This window comes from Lepidochelys kempii, chromosome 9 (assembly GCF_965140265.1).
Source record: "Lepidochelys kempii isolate rLepKem1 chromosome 9, rLepKem1.hap2, whole genome shotgun sequence".
In the NCBI taxonomy this organism is placed as follows: Eukaryota; Metazoa; Chordata; order Testudines; family Cheloniidae; genus Lepidochelys; species Lepidochelys kempii.
Window position 1 is genome coordinate 42,734,131 of NC_133264.1, and position 18,485 is coordinate 42,752,615.

At 45.8% G+C, this 18,485-nt stretch overlaps 1 protein-coding gene across 1 annotated transcript; it reads right to left on the reverse strand.

The window, feature by feature from the left end:
* Positions 1 to 4,894: 4,894 nt before the first annotated feature.
* Positions 4,895 to 11,707, reverse strand: GPR35 (G protein-coupled receptor 35). The gene is made up of 2 exons (XM_073358803.1): positions 11,564 to 11,707; positions 4,895 to 5,967 (listed from the first exon to the last, which is right to left on the reverse strand). Exon 2 carries the CDS (start codon positions 5,927 to 5,929, stop codon positions 4,985 to 4,987), a length of 945 nt encoding a protein of 314 aa, XP_073214904.1. The 5' UTR covers positions 5,930 to 5,967; positions 11,564 to 11,707; the 3' UTR covers positions 4,895 to 4,984.
* Between the last annotated feature and the right edge of the window lie 6,778 nt (positions 11,708 to 18,485).

Sequence of the window (18,485 nt, forward strand, 5' to 3'; positions counted from 1 at the left end):
GAGTGACTGCAGCCTATAAATTTCTGCAGCCACTAAAGACGCCTCCCTCTTTCCAGGGAGTGTCTGCCCTTTCCCAGCAGCAGTCCCGGTCTGTTGCCAGCTTCCTGGTTTTATTCTGCCTATTCCTGTACTGCTGAAACTGAAATCAATTCCCTGGCTCTTCCTTCAGGTGCAGCCTGTGGAATTAATAGGCCTACCTGGCTACCTTAACCCCTTCCAGTTCTGTGTGGGGTGGACACTCCTTCACAGTGTCAATTATGATAGTGCTACTTTTCTCTGATAAGTGGACTGAAATTACCAACTCTTTCCATATAGGACACTGAAAAGCCAATAGATAGTATGTTATGGTTACTACCCACTTCAGGTGGTGTTGAGCCAATGATACGAAGGTGAAGGCTATGTCTCAGTTACATCTGAGCCATCCCGTTCCCCATATACCTTTTTAAAATGTTCAAGTATTTTTTTATATTCCTTGTGGTGCTCATCTGAAGAGATCCTGGTTAGGATTTTATTTTAGGTTCTCTGCCTTGGAGAGTTGGGCAGATCGAACTAAGGAATCATAATTACTCACAAGTTTTGGAATTGCATTCACAAATTAGTGAAACATGCCCACAGTTGCACACCTACAGCTTTAACAGTCAGATCTGGCGTAAACTTGTATTACACTAGTAAAGTCAAGAAAGCTTTGCTGAAGACTTGGCCCTAAAGTGTAAGGGTCTGATCACTCCCTGGAAGGACTCTCATTGACTTCAATGGGCATTGGCTTGGGCCCAAATACTTTAGGAGTGTAAATGAACTCAAAGATGTTTATCCCCTGTATCAATTGGTCTTTACGCTTTCAAAAATGTGAGCCACCACATTCCTGACATTTATTTATTTATGTGGATTTATACATCCAGTCTATGTAACTGACATCTTATTGTAACTGCCACCTTTCTCTTGCTTGTTGTATCTTGGCTTAAATTCGAGGGTCAGAGTTTTGGGTCAGGACTGACTTCCTCTGCAGTTGTTCAGCACCCAGTGCAATTGGGGACTCTGTGTACTACCGTAATTAATAAATAATAATGGTCAACAGTAATTATTATATTGATTAATTATTATTATTAAGTTCCAACAGGTATTGACCATTATTCATGGCTTGCATCCATACAATCACTTCATCACCAGTAAATCTGGCATGTCTGAATTGCACAATTTAGGTTGGATATTAGGAAAAACTTTTTCACTAGGAGGGTGATGAAACACTGGAATGCGTTACCTAGAGAGGTGGTGGAATCTCCTTCCTTAGAATTTTTTAAGGTCAGGCTTGACAAAGCCCTGGCTGGGATGATTTAGTTGGGGATTGGTCCGGCTTTGAGCAGGGGGTTGGACTAGATGACCTCCTGAGGTCCCTTCCAACCCTGATATTCTATGATTCACAATGTGATATTCATAAAACGAGCTCCTCAGATTTATCTGGTATGTTTCAGCTTAAAACTTCCTCTTTGGTGTCATGTTTCTCTGGTGCCCTCCACTGAGTCTATTACATCAGTGCAATCTTTTGCATTATGTTTTGGTTCCAGTCTGCATTTCACCAAGGAAGGAAGCTATGAACCTTGGCTAGGGCCAAAGTGCACAGAACACAAGTCAGGAAGATTGCTGTAAAGATGGTTTGTAACTCATCCTTGCAATCCCCCAGGGCCGGATTAATGCAGGGACTTTAGGGGCTGCAGCCCAGGGCCTTGGGCTAAGGGGGTCCCGCAGGCAGCCCGCTGCTTCTTTTCATCCAGCCCGTGGCAAGTCTCCACACTGCGTGCTGGACACTGGTCCCTGAGCCTCGGCGCCCCCACCACCCCGCAGGGCTGGAGCCGCAAGTGCCGGGTCGCCAGCATGCCCCTGTGGCCCCTAGGTGAGGGATGTTCAGGGAATCTCTGCGTGCTACCCCTACCCCCAGTGTCGGTTCTGCAGCTCCCATTGGCCAGGAACCATGGCCAATGGGAGCTGTGGGGGTGGGCACAGGCAGCATGCACTGCACAGAGCGGCCTGTCCCCTAGGGGCTGAACATGCCAGCGACCTCAAGGAGAAGAGCAGCGTGGAGCCAGAACAGGCAGGGATCCTGCCTTAGCCCCACTGTGCCGCCAACCAGGAGCTGCCCGAGGTATGTGCACCCTGCACCCCAGCGCCCTTCCCCAGCCCGGTGCCTTCTTCTGCATCCAAACTCCTACCTGCACCCTAACCCTGTCCCAGCCCTGAGCCCCTTCCTGCACCCAAACTCCTACCCATAGCCCGCACCACAAACCTTCTGCCACACCCCAACCCCCTGTCCCATTCCTGGCCCCACCCCTCCAGTTGGAGCTGCACCCCCTCTCACACACCAATCCCCTGCCCCAGCCCTGAGCCCGCTCCTGCACTCCAAAACCCCAGGGGCCCCACAAAATCTAATAGCCCCGGGCCCACAGGAGTGTTAATCTGGCCCTGGCAGTCCTGTGATCTTAGTGCTTCTCTGTGTAGTGCTGGACCCTCTGTGACAAATTAGAGCAGCCTTGCTGATCACTGTAATGTACTCTGGATGCCACAACCACAGGGTACCAAAAAAAAAAAACCCAACAAACCAGCCAAAGGCCAGGGTGGCATTAAGTTGGCCACATCCCTTTCCTCTGTCTTCTCTTGCTTTTCTCTTCTGTGCCAGGGATGGGGAATGACGCAAGAGTCCTATGCTGATTATGTCATTGGCAGATCAATCCTCCCTAGCCAGTTAAACTATCATTTTGGCCAGATTATGCCAATGGTGGTGCAAAAAAACTGCACCAGGCTGAAAATTCTGGCCCTACATGTAGCCTATTCAGACTTCAAAGGTAGAGGAAAAAGTTTTGTAATTAGTACAAATACATTTTAAACTGAGGCAACAGGAGGTTAAGTGATTTGTCTAATGTTACATAGAAAGCTTGTACCAGGACTGGGAACAGAACTCTGATCTTACGCCCAGGCTCAATGTCACGCAGGTACTTGGTAGCAGAGTGGAGAATAAAATTCTGATCTCCCAGAAAGTTTGTATTAGGGCTGAGAAGAGAACCCTGCTCTGCCACGGGGTGCACCACTCACTGCTTGTATGGCACCTCCTTTTGGTCATTCTGGGGATTGCATGCCATCACACCATCTCTGCAGCTCCTCTCTCATCCCAGGAATTGCAACGTCCTCTTCGTGACTCAGCCCTCCGGCTAGGTCACTCAGCGTTTCTCCCTGTGACAGGTGTCAGTCGGTCCTCCGAGCCCCTAGGGGCAATGGAGAGCAATGGTCTCCGTGGCAGGCCTCGGCCCCACCTCCCGGGTGTTGGGGAATTAGCGGGCAGGGGAGCGCCGGCCAGAGTCAGTAGCGCGCCCCTCGGGCAGGGGAGCGCCGGCGTAGGGGAACGCAGGCCCACCCAACTCCACTGCGTTCCAGCCCAGGCCCTGACAGTGGCAGAAGGCGAAGGTCCCGCCGCAGGGTCAGCGGGGCAATCCGCACCCGCTGACCAAACACACCCAGCCCACGGTGTAGTTGGGCCCCTGAGCTACTTCCTACCTGGTCTCTTTCAGGCGGGTCGCTCCAGTCCCTCCATCTCCTCCGGGTATTCCACTGCGGGCCACCCCCGCTCCCCCTCGGTATCGGACTCACGCTGGCCCGGGCTGCAGTCAGGCCCCTCCAGGTCCTCTGGGTATTCAGCGGCCGGCAGCCCTGGTTGCCACAGGCCTTCCCCCCGGTCAGGCTCCTCCTTGCCCAGGGCTTCGCCTGGGACAGCAGCAGGATCACAAGGGAGCAGCCTGTATCTGTCTCCCTCCCTGATGCTCTCCTCACTGGGCAGAGGGCCCCGCACTTTGTACTTCCTGTCCCACCCCTCCCCTTCCGGGGATTGGCGGAAGCTTGGCCTGGCCCCGCCCACTCAGGCCCAGAGGGTGGCTCTTTACCCTCTGGTTCGGAGGGGAGCCACCCTGGCTCCCTACACTCCCCTTTCAGGGTACAGTCCTTCAAATCCTCTCTCACTCCCACATTGACTCGGGCAGTCTCCCCGTTCACTGCTCTGCCAGTGCCACTTCCCCAGTGGCAGGTAGGGGAACCTGGGCCCTCTGCTACCCTGGGTTCCAGTCCAGGGACCTTCAACCCAGAAGTTTGGGGCTTTCCTCTCCCAGCCCTCACTGTTCCTTCCCTGAACTGCTTCCTAGAACTCCTGATTCCCCTCCTTCCCCTGGGTGTACCAGGTCCAAACCCTCTTCCCAGGGAGTGACTGCCCTTTCACAGCAGCAACCCTTGTATGTTTCCAGCTTCCTAGCTTTATAGGCCCCGTCTATTCCTGCATAGCTGAACCTCCTTGCAATTAATTCCCTGCTCCCTGGCACTCCCTCCAGGTGCAGCCTGTGGAGCTAATAGCGCTACCTGGCCACCTAGCCCCTTCCAGTCCTGTGTGGGGTGGACACCACATCTCTTTCCTATGTTGGGGGCTGGAGAGTTTGGGGTGTAGGAGGGTGCTCTGGGCTGGGACCGAGGGGTTCAGAGGGGGATCAGGGCTGGGGCAGGGGTGCAGGAAGGGGTGCAGGTTCCAGCTGCGGGTGAGGTTATATAATGCTTGCTAATACTCCTTTCTCCCATATCTATAGCATTAATGATCTCTGAATTTCTCTCAAAACTTCAACAAAAGAAAATGTATCTGTATTCGTCTCTCAATTTAATGCAATCCTGTTAAATTAAATTGACAGAAGGAAGCTGAATTCTTTTCATTTATATTCATGACAGAAAGATAGCAAATAGAAGATGTCAAGCTGGAAAAGTTCATGCATCAATGTTTGCACTACAGTACAGTCACAGCAGTTACTTGTTTAATGCTGTGTATATACAGGAAACCATGTTAAAATTAACAACAGCATGGTATGTGGTGATTTTATTTTCATAGATTAAACACAGCTATGAATATTCCACGCTTGATAAGCCCATTGCTTCTCTTATTACTTCTGGCTTTGGTGTTGCAATATTTTTATACCAGCATTTCGAATGTCCTCAACTGAGAGGTGGGGGTTTGCTTTGTCTCAGAGTGATGAGATTTGGGCTTATGAAAGAAAGAAGCTTCTTGAAATTCCTTGGCCACAAAATAGTAGCAAATGGCATCCATGCAGCAGTTAGAATTTGCTATACATGTGGAAACAGTAATAAAAGTTCTAATCTTCTGGATTGCAAGACAGTTAACTAAATTTTTTTCCATCACAAACCTAGCAAGCATCCCAATTTGGACAGGTAAAAAGCACACTATAAATACAATCATATTTGCAGAAACAATATAGATAGCTTTCTCGATTAGCTTATTTTTGTGTGAATTGGAGATAATCTTTTTTTTAAGACTCCTGATGATGTGCATGGAACAAAAGCACACTATTATTAGTGGAATTAAAAAAATGAAGATGAAGAGATATAGAAAACCGGTTGATGGTTTTGTGGAAAGCTTTTGAAAGCACAAACGTTCATTTCTCCTTTGTTTTACGATCAGACCAGTTATCGTTGATACCCAAAGAAGCCCACAGATAAGAGCAGCCTTCCATGGTGACCTTAAACTCTTTGCCTTCAGAGGAAACTTTATGGCAATGTATCGGTCGACTGAGATGACAGTGATAATGTAGATGCTCATGGACATATTTATTAAATATATAGACTGTATAGTTAAGCACAGCGTGTCACGATGCCAATCATTCCAGAGGAAGTAAATTGTGAAAGGCAAGGTGCAGACTACAGAACAGTCTGCAATGACCAAGTTGATCATGTACACCCTGGTTTCTGTCCATTTTTTCAGTTTCCAGCAGAACACCCACAAGGCAAGGACATTAAATATGGCTCCAAAAGGGAAAATTGTGGCATAAATAATGACTTGAACGAGCTGAACATTGTAACTCAATTTTAGACTGTTGTTGCAGTTTGTTGAGTTTGTCATTACGATGCACCTCTGCTATAGAACGAGGTTTCAAAGACCTGAAATATAACAAACACGATTCTTTTCATTAAAAACGAAAGCTCATCTCTTATTTGACCCACTGCACCCTCTTGCCAAATTGTCTGATAAACATTCCCTATAAGATTTCCCCTCCCAATAGGGCAGCAATGGCCTCCCTACATTCCTCTGGTCCCTCAACAGCCCCATGACTGAATCAGAGTGCATAAAAATCAATGATTAAAAAAGTTGGATTTTTAAAAAAATACTTTAAAGTTTAAGTTATATGTTTTTATTTTAAAAAATAAACCTATTAAAATTAAATTTAAATTTATGAGAACCTATGCCAAGGCCTACATTTAGTGTAATTTTATACCATAGTATAGTAAATTTAAATTAGTATATTTTTTATTTTAAATTTAGTATAATTTTATACTATACCGGGGTGGGCAAACTTTTTGGCCCAAGGGCCACATCTGGGTATAGAAATTGTATGGCGGGCCATGAATGCTCACAAAATTCGTGTAGGGGTGTGGGATGGGGTGAGAACTCTGGATAGGGGTGTGGGCTCTGGGGTGGGGTCAGAAATGAAGAGTTCAGATTGAGGGAGGGGACTCCGGGCTGGGGTGGAGAGGGTGGTGTGTGGGTGTGGGTGAGGGCTCCGGCTGAGGGTGCAGGCTCTGGGGTGGGGCTGGGGATGAGAGGTTTGGGGTGCAGGAGGGTGCTCCGGGCTGGGATGGAGGGGTTTGTAGGGCGGGAGGAAGATCACGGCTGGGGAAGGGGGGTTGGGGCACGAGGGGAGGCTTAGGGGTGTAGGCTCTGGGCAGTGCTTACCTCAAGCGGCTCCTGGAAGCAGCCACATGTCCCCTCTCCAGCTCCTACGTGGATGCATGGCCAGGCGGCTTTGCTGCACACTGCCCTGTCCGCAGGCACTGCCCCTGCAGTTCCCATTGGCCGGAGTTCCCGGCCAATGGGAGTTGCGGGGGCGGTGCTTGGGGTGGGGCCAGAGTGCAGAGCGGAGTGCCCTGGCTGCCCCTACTCATAGGAGCCAGAGAGGGGCAATGCTGCTGCTTCTGGGAGCCACGCAGAGCGGCCCCCAACCCTGCTCCCGGCTGGAGCACCAGAGCTGGGCAAGCACCAGACCCTGCTCCCCCGTGGGAGTTCGAGGGCCAGATTAAAACAGCTGGTGGGCCGGATCTGGCCCACAGGCCGTAGTTTGCCCACCCCTGTACTATACCATAGTAAATTTAAATTAAATAAAAAAAAGATTCAAGTAGCACATGTTTGCTGCTGAAGTTTTAAAGAAAATGAAAGCATGAATTGGTGGATTAAGCCCCTGGACCTGGGTATGTTGAAATGCTAAATCAGCTTTGGACAGTAACAGCCTCTTCTGCAGGTTCCGAGAGAATAATTTTCTTTGTTTCAGTTTAATCAACTAGTTCAGTTCATTGCCTAGTTCATTCAAAATTGAGAAAGTGATTGGGAGTTGAAAAAAGCAGGAAAGCTTGTTTTCCTCCTCTAACCTATCAATAAAAATGAGGCATGAGAGGATGAGATCTACTAATTCTGAAACCTTGAAGCATGTGGTGACCAAAAACAATCCATTCAAAATTCACTGACTGCAGATAATTCTTCTTTTGTTTAATAAATCAGTGAGTTTTAAATGCAAAACATGTTTGGGCAAAAAAATATTTTCTTATTGCTCCAGCACACAAAGTAGTTTTATGTAACTAGTAAAAACAAATTTTAAAATGCTGTTTTTCTGCTATTTTAATTGGTTTCCAATTTGCTTCCAAATGTAGCGTGACACAAATCACAAATAAAAAGTTGATCATCTCGTCAATAAGAAATGAATCATTCACCATTTTAAAACATAAAAGAATGTAACAATAAAACTCAGAATTATGCTAAACTATGCTTAAATAAATGTGTATAATTATAGTGTTTTCGCCTGTTTAGCAAAACAAAGTACCAAATTATATCAACAATGAGACTCAAGCTTTCTTTGGGAGAGTAACTCAGTACAAATGCAAAACAAGATTAAAAATTGATTATTTAAATCAAGGTTTTCTGTTTGCTGACTTTAAATCATGTTTAAAATCAGTGATCTAAATCACTGATTTAAATCAATCAATCCTGCTCCTACTATCTTGGATATTGGCAGGACTCTATTCTGAATTTTGCATATGGTCCCTCTCTTTCATTGAAATTTTGCTTTTGTGCTTTTCTGGAGGAGGTCCCCAAAAGCAGTGGTTCTCAAACTAGGGCCGCTGCTTGTTCAGGGAAAGCCCCTGGCGGGCCGGGCTGGTTTGTTTACCTGCTGTATCCACAGGTTCGGCTGATCGCGGCTCCCAATGGCCGCGGTTTGCCGCTCCAGGCCAATGGGGGCTGCAGGAAGGGTGGCCAGCACAACCCTCAGCCCGCGCCACTTCCTGCAGCCCCCATCGGCCTGGAGCGGCAAACCGTGGCAAGTGGGAGCCACGATCAGCCGAATCTGCGGATGCTGCAGGTAAACAAAGCAGCCCAGCCCACCAGGGACTTTTCCTGAACAAGCAGTGGCCCTAGTTTGAGAACCACTGCCCTAAAGCTTACCTTATCATGCAAAGCAAGTGTTTTTACAGCTATTTGTCTGATAACATCATGATGTTTACTATAGATCTGCACTCACATAATGCAGTAGAACCTCACTGATATACATTAAATAATACTAGACCCATTGCAAATTAACAAGTAATGAATGTTGAGGGGAGGAAGTCAGTACATGTGACATGGTTCCCTCAAATTTCACAAAAAGTGACTTTACTGTTGAAGCAGAGTATCTGAGGCCCCCCCCCTACCCCCGCTGGAGTCATTGCAGTGAAGAGGAAGGCAGCAAGGGTATGTTTACACTGCAAAGAAAAACACACCCTTCAAAGTCCGAGCACCTGGGCTCCAGCCTGGAAGTCTACATAGCAATGAAACAGCTCCACAGTCCAAGCCCTGCGAGCCTGAGTTGGCTGCCATGGGCCAGATGCGGATTTTTCTTTGCTGTGTAGACATACTCTGAGTGGCTTCAGAATAGGTCATTTAGTGCAAACATGACAGGCCTCAACCCTGCTAATTTCCTCTTTAACAAGTGGCTATTAGTGAAGCCAACACTTCCTGTGAGGCTCTGGGGCTGGGCTAAATGCTGAAGGTCTGGAGGGGTCTAACAGGCATAACTGCTATGCTGACATTGGAGGGTAAGCAGTCCAAGAGAAGACAGATTTATCTGTACTAGATACCACCCTCCTGGGTGGTAGCTTGCCTCAGAGTCTGGCCAGGACAACGTACAATGCCAGACATGAACTGGGACAGCAGCTGTCAGATATTTTTTAGTAGGACCAGTCCGTGCCCTAGGGGACAGCAGTTTCCCATTGCTCTGGCGTTACTCCCATTCAATATACTGGGCAAGGTCCTGCAGCTGGTGAGGCAGATGATCAGGGTGGAACACCTATTGTCCTCCTACAAAGCCTGAGGATGCAGCAGGCTCCAAAGAAAGGAGCCTGTCAAAGAGGCACAGTAGGGCCCTCGCCCATAACTAGAGGCTTCTAGGTGCTATGATAAATAGGCTGTAACTTTAAATGGAGTTTGGACCAGCTGGAGAAAGGGAAGTGAGTTTGAGGCAGAAGGGATAATGGTTATTACTGCACAGAAGACAACCTGTTTCTCATCAGAGTATTTAGGGCTTTACTGATTCTCATGACACTATGATGACAAGGGACCTAAAATAAACATGCCACCGCAAGGTTAACATAGCCAAACTGAACATAAAACCAGCCTCACTACATATAGATGCTATGGTGGCTGAAAATTTCTCCGCTGTGGGCAGCACAAGAGGGCTGGAATGGGGGTCAAGGATTTGGCTCTGAAGGTGGATGTGACAGACGGAAAGAGCAAACCTGCCACATAGAGTGAGTGTGAGGGGATCTATGAGGAGAAGAGACAGGGAGGGAAAAGGGACAGACAGTGGCAAGTGGGAGGGGAGAGAAGAAAGAAAAATAGAAGACAAAAGCATAGAAAATATCACTGAGAAATGGGCAGCAATTTTTCACCTTCTGGTGGCTCCCTCCTCTTCCATGCAGCCCAATACCTTCTGTTCATACCTCCCTAACCTCCACTAATAGAGCCCTGCCCCATGAGACAAACATTCTGTTTTTCACACCTGGTCAGCCTGTAGATAAGCACATTTCATTTGTAAATAGAAAGACCGTCTCCAATGACCATCAACATTTCAAGAGCTGCTTGAGTTTGAGTTGCTGCAAAAGTCTGATAATTTGAGATGGTCTTTATATCTCACCAGGGTTTTGGAGTATGATTTGTCAAAAGAGAAATCCTAGTCAAAGCAGGAGACAATCTTATACCTGACTAGAGCTATGGGAGGTTAGACACTATATACCAGGTTCACCTGGGGAGCAGTTTATGGAGCGTTTACAGACTGACCATGAGTGCATCATTGTAAAAGGCTCAGGCATTTGACAATCTAAGTAACAGCACAGCAGGTCTGAGTGATGTTCAAAGAGCCATGCTGCGCACTTTTGACAAAATTATTATTCATAGCCCCAAATCCTCTCTTCCAGATGAAGTTATTTTCAGAATAAAATTGCAGTTTGACCTGAAACAAGCTGATTTAACACCAGCAGGATTATAATTGAGTGACTCATTCTTAATGAATAATTTCAGCAACAAATGTCACTTCCTTATTTTGTTCATAAAATGTCCACCAGCAGCCTGACATGTTCTCCAGCTGTATTCATTATTCAATATTATCAGACACATGATTCATTAATTCTTTTTCCTTTCTTGGTTGCTATTAAAAAAATGAAATTCCAAATCTGAAGTATGTTGCAGTGGTGTTATTGGTCACATACTATTGCTTTGCTCCCTCATTGTATAAGTGTAAATCTTGCAGTCAGGTTATGGTCTGCATGCTCAGAAAGTGAAGGTAAAATTTATACTTCATGAATATTTCATTGTTTTACTTTCTGCTAGGAAAACTGGATTGCTGGAATAGTCCAGGTAAGCAAACATAAAAGGGGAGCAAACATGGCTGAAGCCTATTCAGCTAAAAATGCTATTGAGAGAAACCAGGTGGAAAATGGTTTTCCTTTGAGATTTTGAATTTTTTTACCATTTTGTTTCAATTTTGACCTTTTAAAAATTGGTTAACCTTTTTTTGTTATGTACAAATTAACTAAAATTTTGAAATGTAAAGTAATGTAGAATTTAAAAAAAATGAAAATTTCCGTTTCAAAACACATTTTGTCAGAAAATCCCCAACCAGCTGTACTATTGAATACTGACTGTAAATTGTGTGTGATATTCTCCCAGTCATCACACCTGGAAGACACTTGAGACTAAAAGCACACAGAATAAAATTACAGGAAGAAACAAAGTACATTAAGTCAAAACTCCCGAGATGTCTGACCAGTGTAATATAATTCAAAGAGTTAGTTGATTGCTGCCTGTTTATTACACTGATTACACAAACCTCTTAAAAACAAATTGTATGTACCCTGCCATATATCTAGTTCCTGACAGTAATGAGAAGCAAGGAAATAAACTGCAGTGCAAAAATGAAAACAAAGTAAAAATAATCATGAATGAATGAAAAGTTACCTGTTGGCTTAGCTTCCACAAAACAATTATCACTTCACTCCACAATAAAAGCTTCAACACACCAATTAATAGACTCAGACTTTGTTCCAGCTGACATCACCTGGTACTCAGAGCACCAAAAAAAATCTCATGGTTGCTTAATGGCTCTGTCCTCTCTGGAGTGAGAAAGCCTCATTGGCTTGCTCAGTATTTCTAAGAGCATTGCATCTTCCTCAAGAATTGAATTTGCATCTTCCTGTTCATCTTTGTAGAGTGGCCTCTGCTGATGGCTTAGCAGTAATTCCTCTTATGATTCAACTTGACTTATTGGACAAGGAAGCAGTGGATGGATGGGGTTTTCAAAAGCACCCCAGTGTTTTTTAGAAAAAGAGGCCAATCATGGTTTAAAACAATATGGGAAGTTGTGGTTAGAGAAGAATTAACGTATTTACACATTTTGGAAAATATCATAGAATGTCAGGATTGGAAGGGACCTTAGGAGGTCATCTAGTCCAACTCCTAGCTCAAAGGCAGACCAATCCCCAACTAAATCATCCCAGCCAGAGCTTTGTCAAGCCTGACCTTAAAAACCTCTAAGGAAGGAGATTCCACCACCTCCCTAGGTAACCCATTCCAGTGGTTCACCACCCTCCTAGTGAAAAAGTTTTTCCTAATATCCAACCTAAACCTCTCCCACTGCAACTTGACATCATTACTCCTTGTTCTGTCATCTGGTACCACTGAGAACGGTCTAGATCCATCATAGAATATCAGGGTTGGAAGAGACTTCAGGAGGTCATCTAGTCCAACCCCCTGCTCAAAGCAGGACCAATCCCCAATTTTTGCCCCAGATCCCTAAATGGCCCCCTCAAGGATTGAACTCACAACCCTGGGTTTAGTAGGCCAATGCTCAAACCACTGAGCTATCCCTCCCCCATCCTCATTGGAACACCCTTTCAGGTAGTTGAAAGCAGCTATCAAATCCCACCCTCATTCTTCTCTTCTGCAGACTAAATAATCTGTCTATGACAAATAGTAGACAGAAAAATAGAGGGATACTTAGATATTTGGTTACCTTTTATTCAATACTCAAAGTACAGTAAAAACATTTTTATCCAGCAAGTTGGGGGAATGGGGGGTGCCAGTAAGTGACAAATTTCATTTAACTAAGAGGGAGGGAGTTTGGGTGAAGGGGGGGTGCAGGGCTGGGCTTTGGGGCACAGGAAGGGGCGTGGGGAGTGGGCTATGGGAGGAAGTTTGGGTGTGGGATGAGGCTCAGGGCAGGGGCACGGGAGGGGTTTTGAGATGCCGGATCCAGGGGTGCTCACCTCGGGCGGCTCCCCACAAGTAGTGACCTGTCCCTGCTGCTCCTAGGCCAAGGCGCTGCAAGCGACTCTGTGCGCTGCCCCTGCCTTGCCCCGGGTGCTGGCTCTGCAGCTTCAATTGGCCGGGAACTGCGGCCAGTGGGAACCGTGGGGGCGGTGCCTGTGGGTGGAAGCAGCGCGCAGAGCTGCCTGCTGCGCCTCTGCCGCCTAGGAGCACCCTGGACAGGTTGCCACTTGCAGGGAGCTGCCCGAGGTGAGCGCCCCCTGAACCCAGCACCCCGAAACCTGTCCCGTGCCCCATCCCGCACCCAAACTCCCTCCCAGAGCCCATGCCCCACACCCCATCCCACACCCCAACCCCCAGCGCCACACCTCTTCCCACACTCTGAACTCCTCGTGGCTGTTCCTCTACCTAGGGACAGCAGGGACATGTCACTGCTTCTGGGGAGCCGCACAGAGCCAGGTAGGGAGTCTGCCGGCCCTGCACCAATCAGACTATTAACCAGACTTTCTATGAAGATTAGCAATGCTGATTTATAGAGCTTTCCTGTTGGTATAAGGCTGGATAGCACAGCTTTTACTGCACATTCACCCGCAAAACAAGCAAATACAGCACACCTGTTCATTTTTATTATTATTAACATTTGATAGCCATACCTGGTCTGTTAAATATGTGCATACAAAGATTGACTCAATTTAATAAAATCATTAAAAACCAACATGGGTGTTACCACATTATAGAGTGAGCATCAATACATCTTTGTTAAATAGGAAGATCTGCAGACCATATTCCCGTATAATCTCTCTTTAAACAAAAACTAACTTGTAATGATTGCTTTGTTTCTGATATTTACATGGTAAGGATTTGTAAACCTGTTAAAACTTCCTCAATAAATAGTGAAAGAAAGAAAGACACACTTTTCAATTGGATTTATGCTCCTGATTCACTTATGGGTGTTTGAAAATCCTACCCTGTATCTAGCATCAATTAAACAAAGTCTTCAAATGCATTGATTTTTTTTTTTAAAGCAGACTCAGTGCTGTATTCATCAAGGGCCGTAGGGATCTTAATTGCCACTTTAGGTGCTGTTGAGATCCTCAAAACTCCTGCTCAGCTAAGACCTAACCCTGGAAGCCTAAATTCCCTTGGCGCCTGAATTTCTACCAGTAAAGTCTCCTAGGCACCGAGGTTTCCGATGGTAGGCTTGCACCAAACTGCTTAAACCTTGATGACACTGAGCTGTTTGGTGCCATAGCTCATGCCTAAGCCTCAGTGGGATTCTTCAACTACACGTTTGCCCACCTATCTCACCTGCAGGGTCTGAACATGTCTAACCTGCACAAATGACAGCCAAGGAAGACCAGAGCAGGAATTTTTGGAGTGGGACAGCATATTTGTTCCTCAGAAAACACAATATCCAGGGGTTAGAGCACCTAATTTCAGATGTGGGAGGTTCAAATCCCCACTCTGCCTACCTTACACCAGGGATTTGAATGCAGGTCTCATGTGTGTGCCCTCACCACTGGGCTGTAGGATATTCTGGGGTTGATCTCTCAGTCTCTCCTGTTGAAGCTGTTCCACTTTGTAGGAATGATGAAATATTCATTGAGGCAAAGAGACTGACTGTAGAGCCTTCTGGTATAGTACTCACCAAGGATACAGGAGACCCAAGCCCCTTCTCCAAATCAGGCTGAACAAGGATTTCAAAAATAGGTCTCCCACATCCCAGGGCCTACCAGTTAACTTGGCTCTGTGAATTCCACTGGATGGCAAATCACCTACAAATTAAGAATTGCAACATCTCAGTCTCCTGGTGGACTGTCCAATAGCATAAAAGGCCTGGTAACATAGCCCCTCTAAGGAAGTGCCACCCTTCCCCGCAATGAACATTTAAAATTTTTAAACACATTAGTACATTTTTCTTACCATTAGTAGCCTCTGCTCCTTACTCATGTTATCTGAGAACCAAGGATATTCGAACAGTTACATTCCTGGAATGCTGAAAAGTATCAATATTGTGGCCAACAACAGCAAAGTTATGTTATCTGGGGAGATTTCTTGGGTTCTTCCAAAGGCAAAAAAATAATGTTACCCTTCTCTTAGAGTTGGCAGGACCTTTGGCACCTGAGAGGGGAACCATGCCACCAGGTAGACAGGAGCAGCAACCCGGAGATGGTAGAGGCAGATGGAGAAGGACCTGGAAGAGCTGCTTATAGGGATGGACAGGAGAAATGAGAAGCAGTTTGAATTTCTCTGGGTACTGGAAGATTGGGCTCTTCAGCAGGAAGATAAACCAGTTCCTGGAGCAGGAGGAAAGCCACAGGGAACAGGAGCATTCTGTAATGGAGAGGCTCATTGAACTGGTGGCCGAATGAGTTCAGGGTCTACCTGCTGCTGAGGCCACTGAACCTGCCCATGAAATGCCACCCCCCCTCTAGCTGCTGCCTAGAGTGCTACTGAACTAAAAGATCCTCTTTCAAGGACTCCACCTGCCCCCCGAGTGACTGGAAGGAGAACAGGGCCCTCGGGACCTCACCCCTCCACTGGCATCCAAAATCCCTTGCAGGAGGACTCCACTGAGCTTCCAAGGAGGGGCCTGACGAGTCTCTGAGAGTCCTGGAGGCCCCCCAAGTGCCCACCCTCCCAAACCCCTTGCAGAAGACATACCCAGCTTTCCCCAAGAGTGATTTTCCCCCCATCACATGCACTGTCAGGAGGAGGGCAAAGAGACAGCAACATTTGGCCAGTGTTCCCAGTTGCATTCCTTTCAGTTTTTAAAGGTTTTTGGTTGACCTTTCTTTATAAAAATATTTAAATTTCGTGCTTCATCTAGTACTTTTAATAAACGTTACACTTTCCTTGACATGTGTGTGGTTCTCCTTCCTAACTATGATGAATTAAAGATGTTTTCGTGTTCAGGATTGGGCCCCACCATTTTCAGTCAATGAAATTCAGTGGTGTGTAACTGTTTGGCAGGGATGGAGAAAATGCAGCTAACATTACATGCTTACAGAAGGCACTACTAGTTTCCAATGCAGCAGAAGTCTACAGTGCAGAAAAGGGGCAGGTGAACATCTTTATGGCTTAGTTAACATGCAGAAAATCAAAACCCAATTCCAGTAATAATTCAGGAAGTGACAACATCTGTCACCACGTCATGTATAAATGGCTCCTCCTTCCTCCCCCAAACTGTAACCAGTTTCAACTATAGCAGGGTTTAGTGCTGTATAACAGCTGCTAAATGCAGTTAGCACCACTGACAAGGAACAATTAAAAAATGAATGGCTACATACCCTTCTCTCGCTGCCTGCCCCCCCAGCAAATCTGAGTCACTGAGAGAGACTGAATGCTCCCAGTAACAGGTTTATAAGAAGTGAAGACAAAAATAGTGAACAATGGCCACATTACAGCTCAGCTGCCACCTCACAAACCCAGTGGAAGTTGTCCTGAGGCCAAAGATTCTAGCGCTTCAGATCTAGCATCCCTTGAAGTCAATGGAAAAAATGGCACTGACTTGAATGTGAGTTGGACCAGGTCCATCGTAAGGACAAGAGCAGCTGGATACTGTTCGTCAATCATGTAGTTGATGAATAATGTGTTATTTATGAAATAAATTTTACAATTCACTTGCTTTTCATTTTCACCTAACTCGATAGCCAGTCAGATAACACTCATCAGTTCACATTCCTTGACTAATGTGCTATTTGGCGAATAATATCATCTTGTATTCTAGCACCTCATGTAAAGAACATGAGCAAATTAGGCAGTGATATATATTAAAAGTACAAATATCAAACTTCATGAAGAACTGAGTCCGTTTAAAATTAGATCTTTAGAATTGATCTTATGCCTATACACGTGGCAACAGAAAGGAAACGAGTGCTAAAATCTTTCCAGTTGATAACCTGCTCTCAGGGGACTGAAAAATTGAGATTAAAACAAGATAATATTTCTCACGATAGATGTCTGAGGGCGGATTCTCTGCTATGCCAATTTCTGCTGTGTGGGGGCATGGAGCAAGGGAGCTGATTGTGAGTCCTTGATCCAGAGCCAGTTCTACACCAGACTTGCTGCCCATATAGATTAGAGCAGTTTAGGGCACCACTTTTGAAAATAGAGATTCCCCCAGGCTGCTCTGATCTATTCCCATTGGCTACAACCCTCTGTCAGGTGGAGACTGCCAGACACAGTGTGTTCCAGCTCCACCCCCTCCATTTTGTTCTGCACCCCCAATATGTCCTAAAAGATGAGAACTGCAGGTGGGTAGTATCAGAACCCTAAGACGGCTGTACACATGTTGGGTATTCACCATGCTCGGGAAATCACAAGTCCTAGCCAATTTCTGGCATCTTTGGGCTGCTGTAACAGAGCAAAGGGCACAGGATAAGCCAGAGAATCATTGATTTTGATCCAATACATTTCTCATGTTAAATTCCCTCCACCAAAAATTTAAATGAAAATTACAGAAAGATTGGGCCATATAAATACAGCAAAGACAGTTATGGAAAGAGATGTGTTTGGGAAGGGTAAACTCACTGCTTCAGGGTCACTGAAATATGCCAAGGAGTCCTATTTTCAAAGCTGGCCAGCTAAATCCTACAGCTCCCCCAGCTTCACACCTGGATCCATGCTCAATGGTGCAATTATCTGTTTTGAGTCCCCAACAATGCACGCAAATGCTCAGACTGGCTTGCAGCCTGGTCAGCTGCAAGGCCACATCCTTCTTTGTGTCATACCACCATAGCTGTGGCCAGCAGAGGTCTGAAACTGGATCCTCACTGGTTCTAATGGGAAGAAGCTGCTGGCAAGGCATCTGGCAACGCCTGAACCCACTTCAAATGGTTGCAAAACACAGGAGCAGGACTGTGCAAAATAAATCAACAAAAATGGAGGGGCGGGGGGAATGTCTTCCACATTTTCTGTGGAAAATTTCAACTTTTTATAAAAAAACAAAAACAACAAATATGGTTTTTGGCAGAAACATTTTTGTTTTGGTTTGTTGGGGTTTTTTTTGACAAAAAGTCAAAAATTTCCACAAAAAGCAGCCAGCTTCCACAAAAAAAAAGTTTGATTAAAAACTCAATTTTCTGGCTAAAAATGGTTTTGCTAGAACATTTTCAGCCAGCCTGACTCACTTCCCTCATAGGTCCACCAGAGTCTGGATGTCTTAGCCCTCTGGGCACACTGCAAAGGGAATGGCTTCAGAAGGTAATGGCTCTGATACCTCTCCTATTTCCCCTGAATTGGTGCAGTGCGCATGGGCCAGTACCCAAGAGGCAAGACGCTGCTTTTGCAAAGCCTAAAATGCAATAAAAATAAATTATTAAAATTAAAAAGCCAGAGAAATATTGTAAAAATAACAATGTAAGTGAAGAAAGGGATTAAAAATGCATTTACAAAGTTGGAACTTTTGGGGTAGTATCTGTATTGCCTTTAAATTATTTCATGTCAATTTAAGAAAGCAGATTAGCTCAGGTAAACGTTACATTAAAGTGCTTGAGCCTACATGGCTTACTATGCATTGAAAAAAGAAAAGGAGGACTTGTGGCACCTTAGAGACTAACCAATTTATTTGAGCATCAGCTTTCGTGAGCTACAGCTCACTTCATCGGATGCG

Bases quoted from the DNA above. Each gene is read 5' to 3' on its own strand.
- GPR35 (XM_073358803.1), bottom strand. From the start codon at position 5,929: ATGACAAACTCAACAAACTGCAACAACAGTCTAAAATTGAGTTACAAT.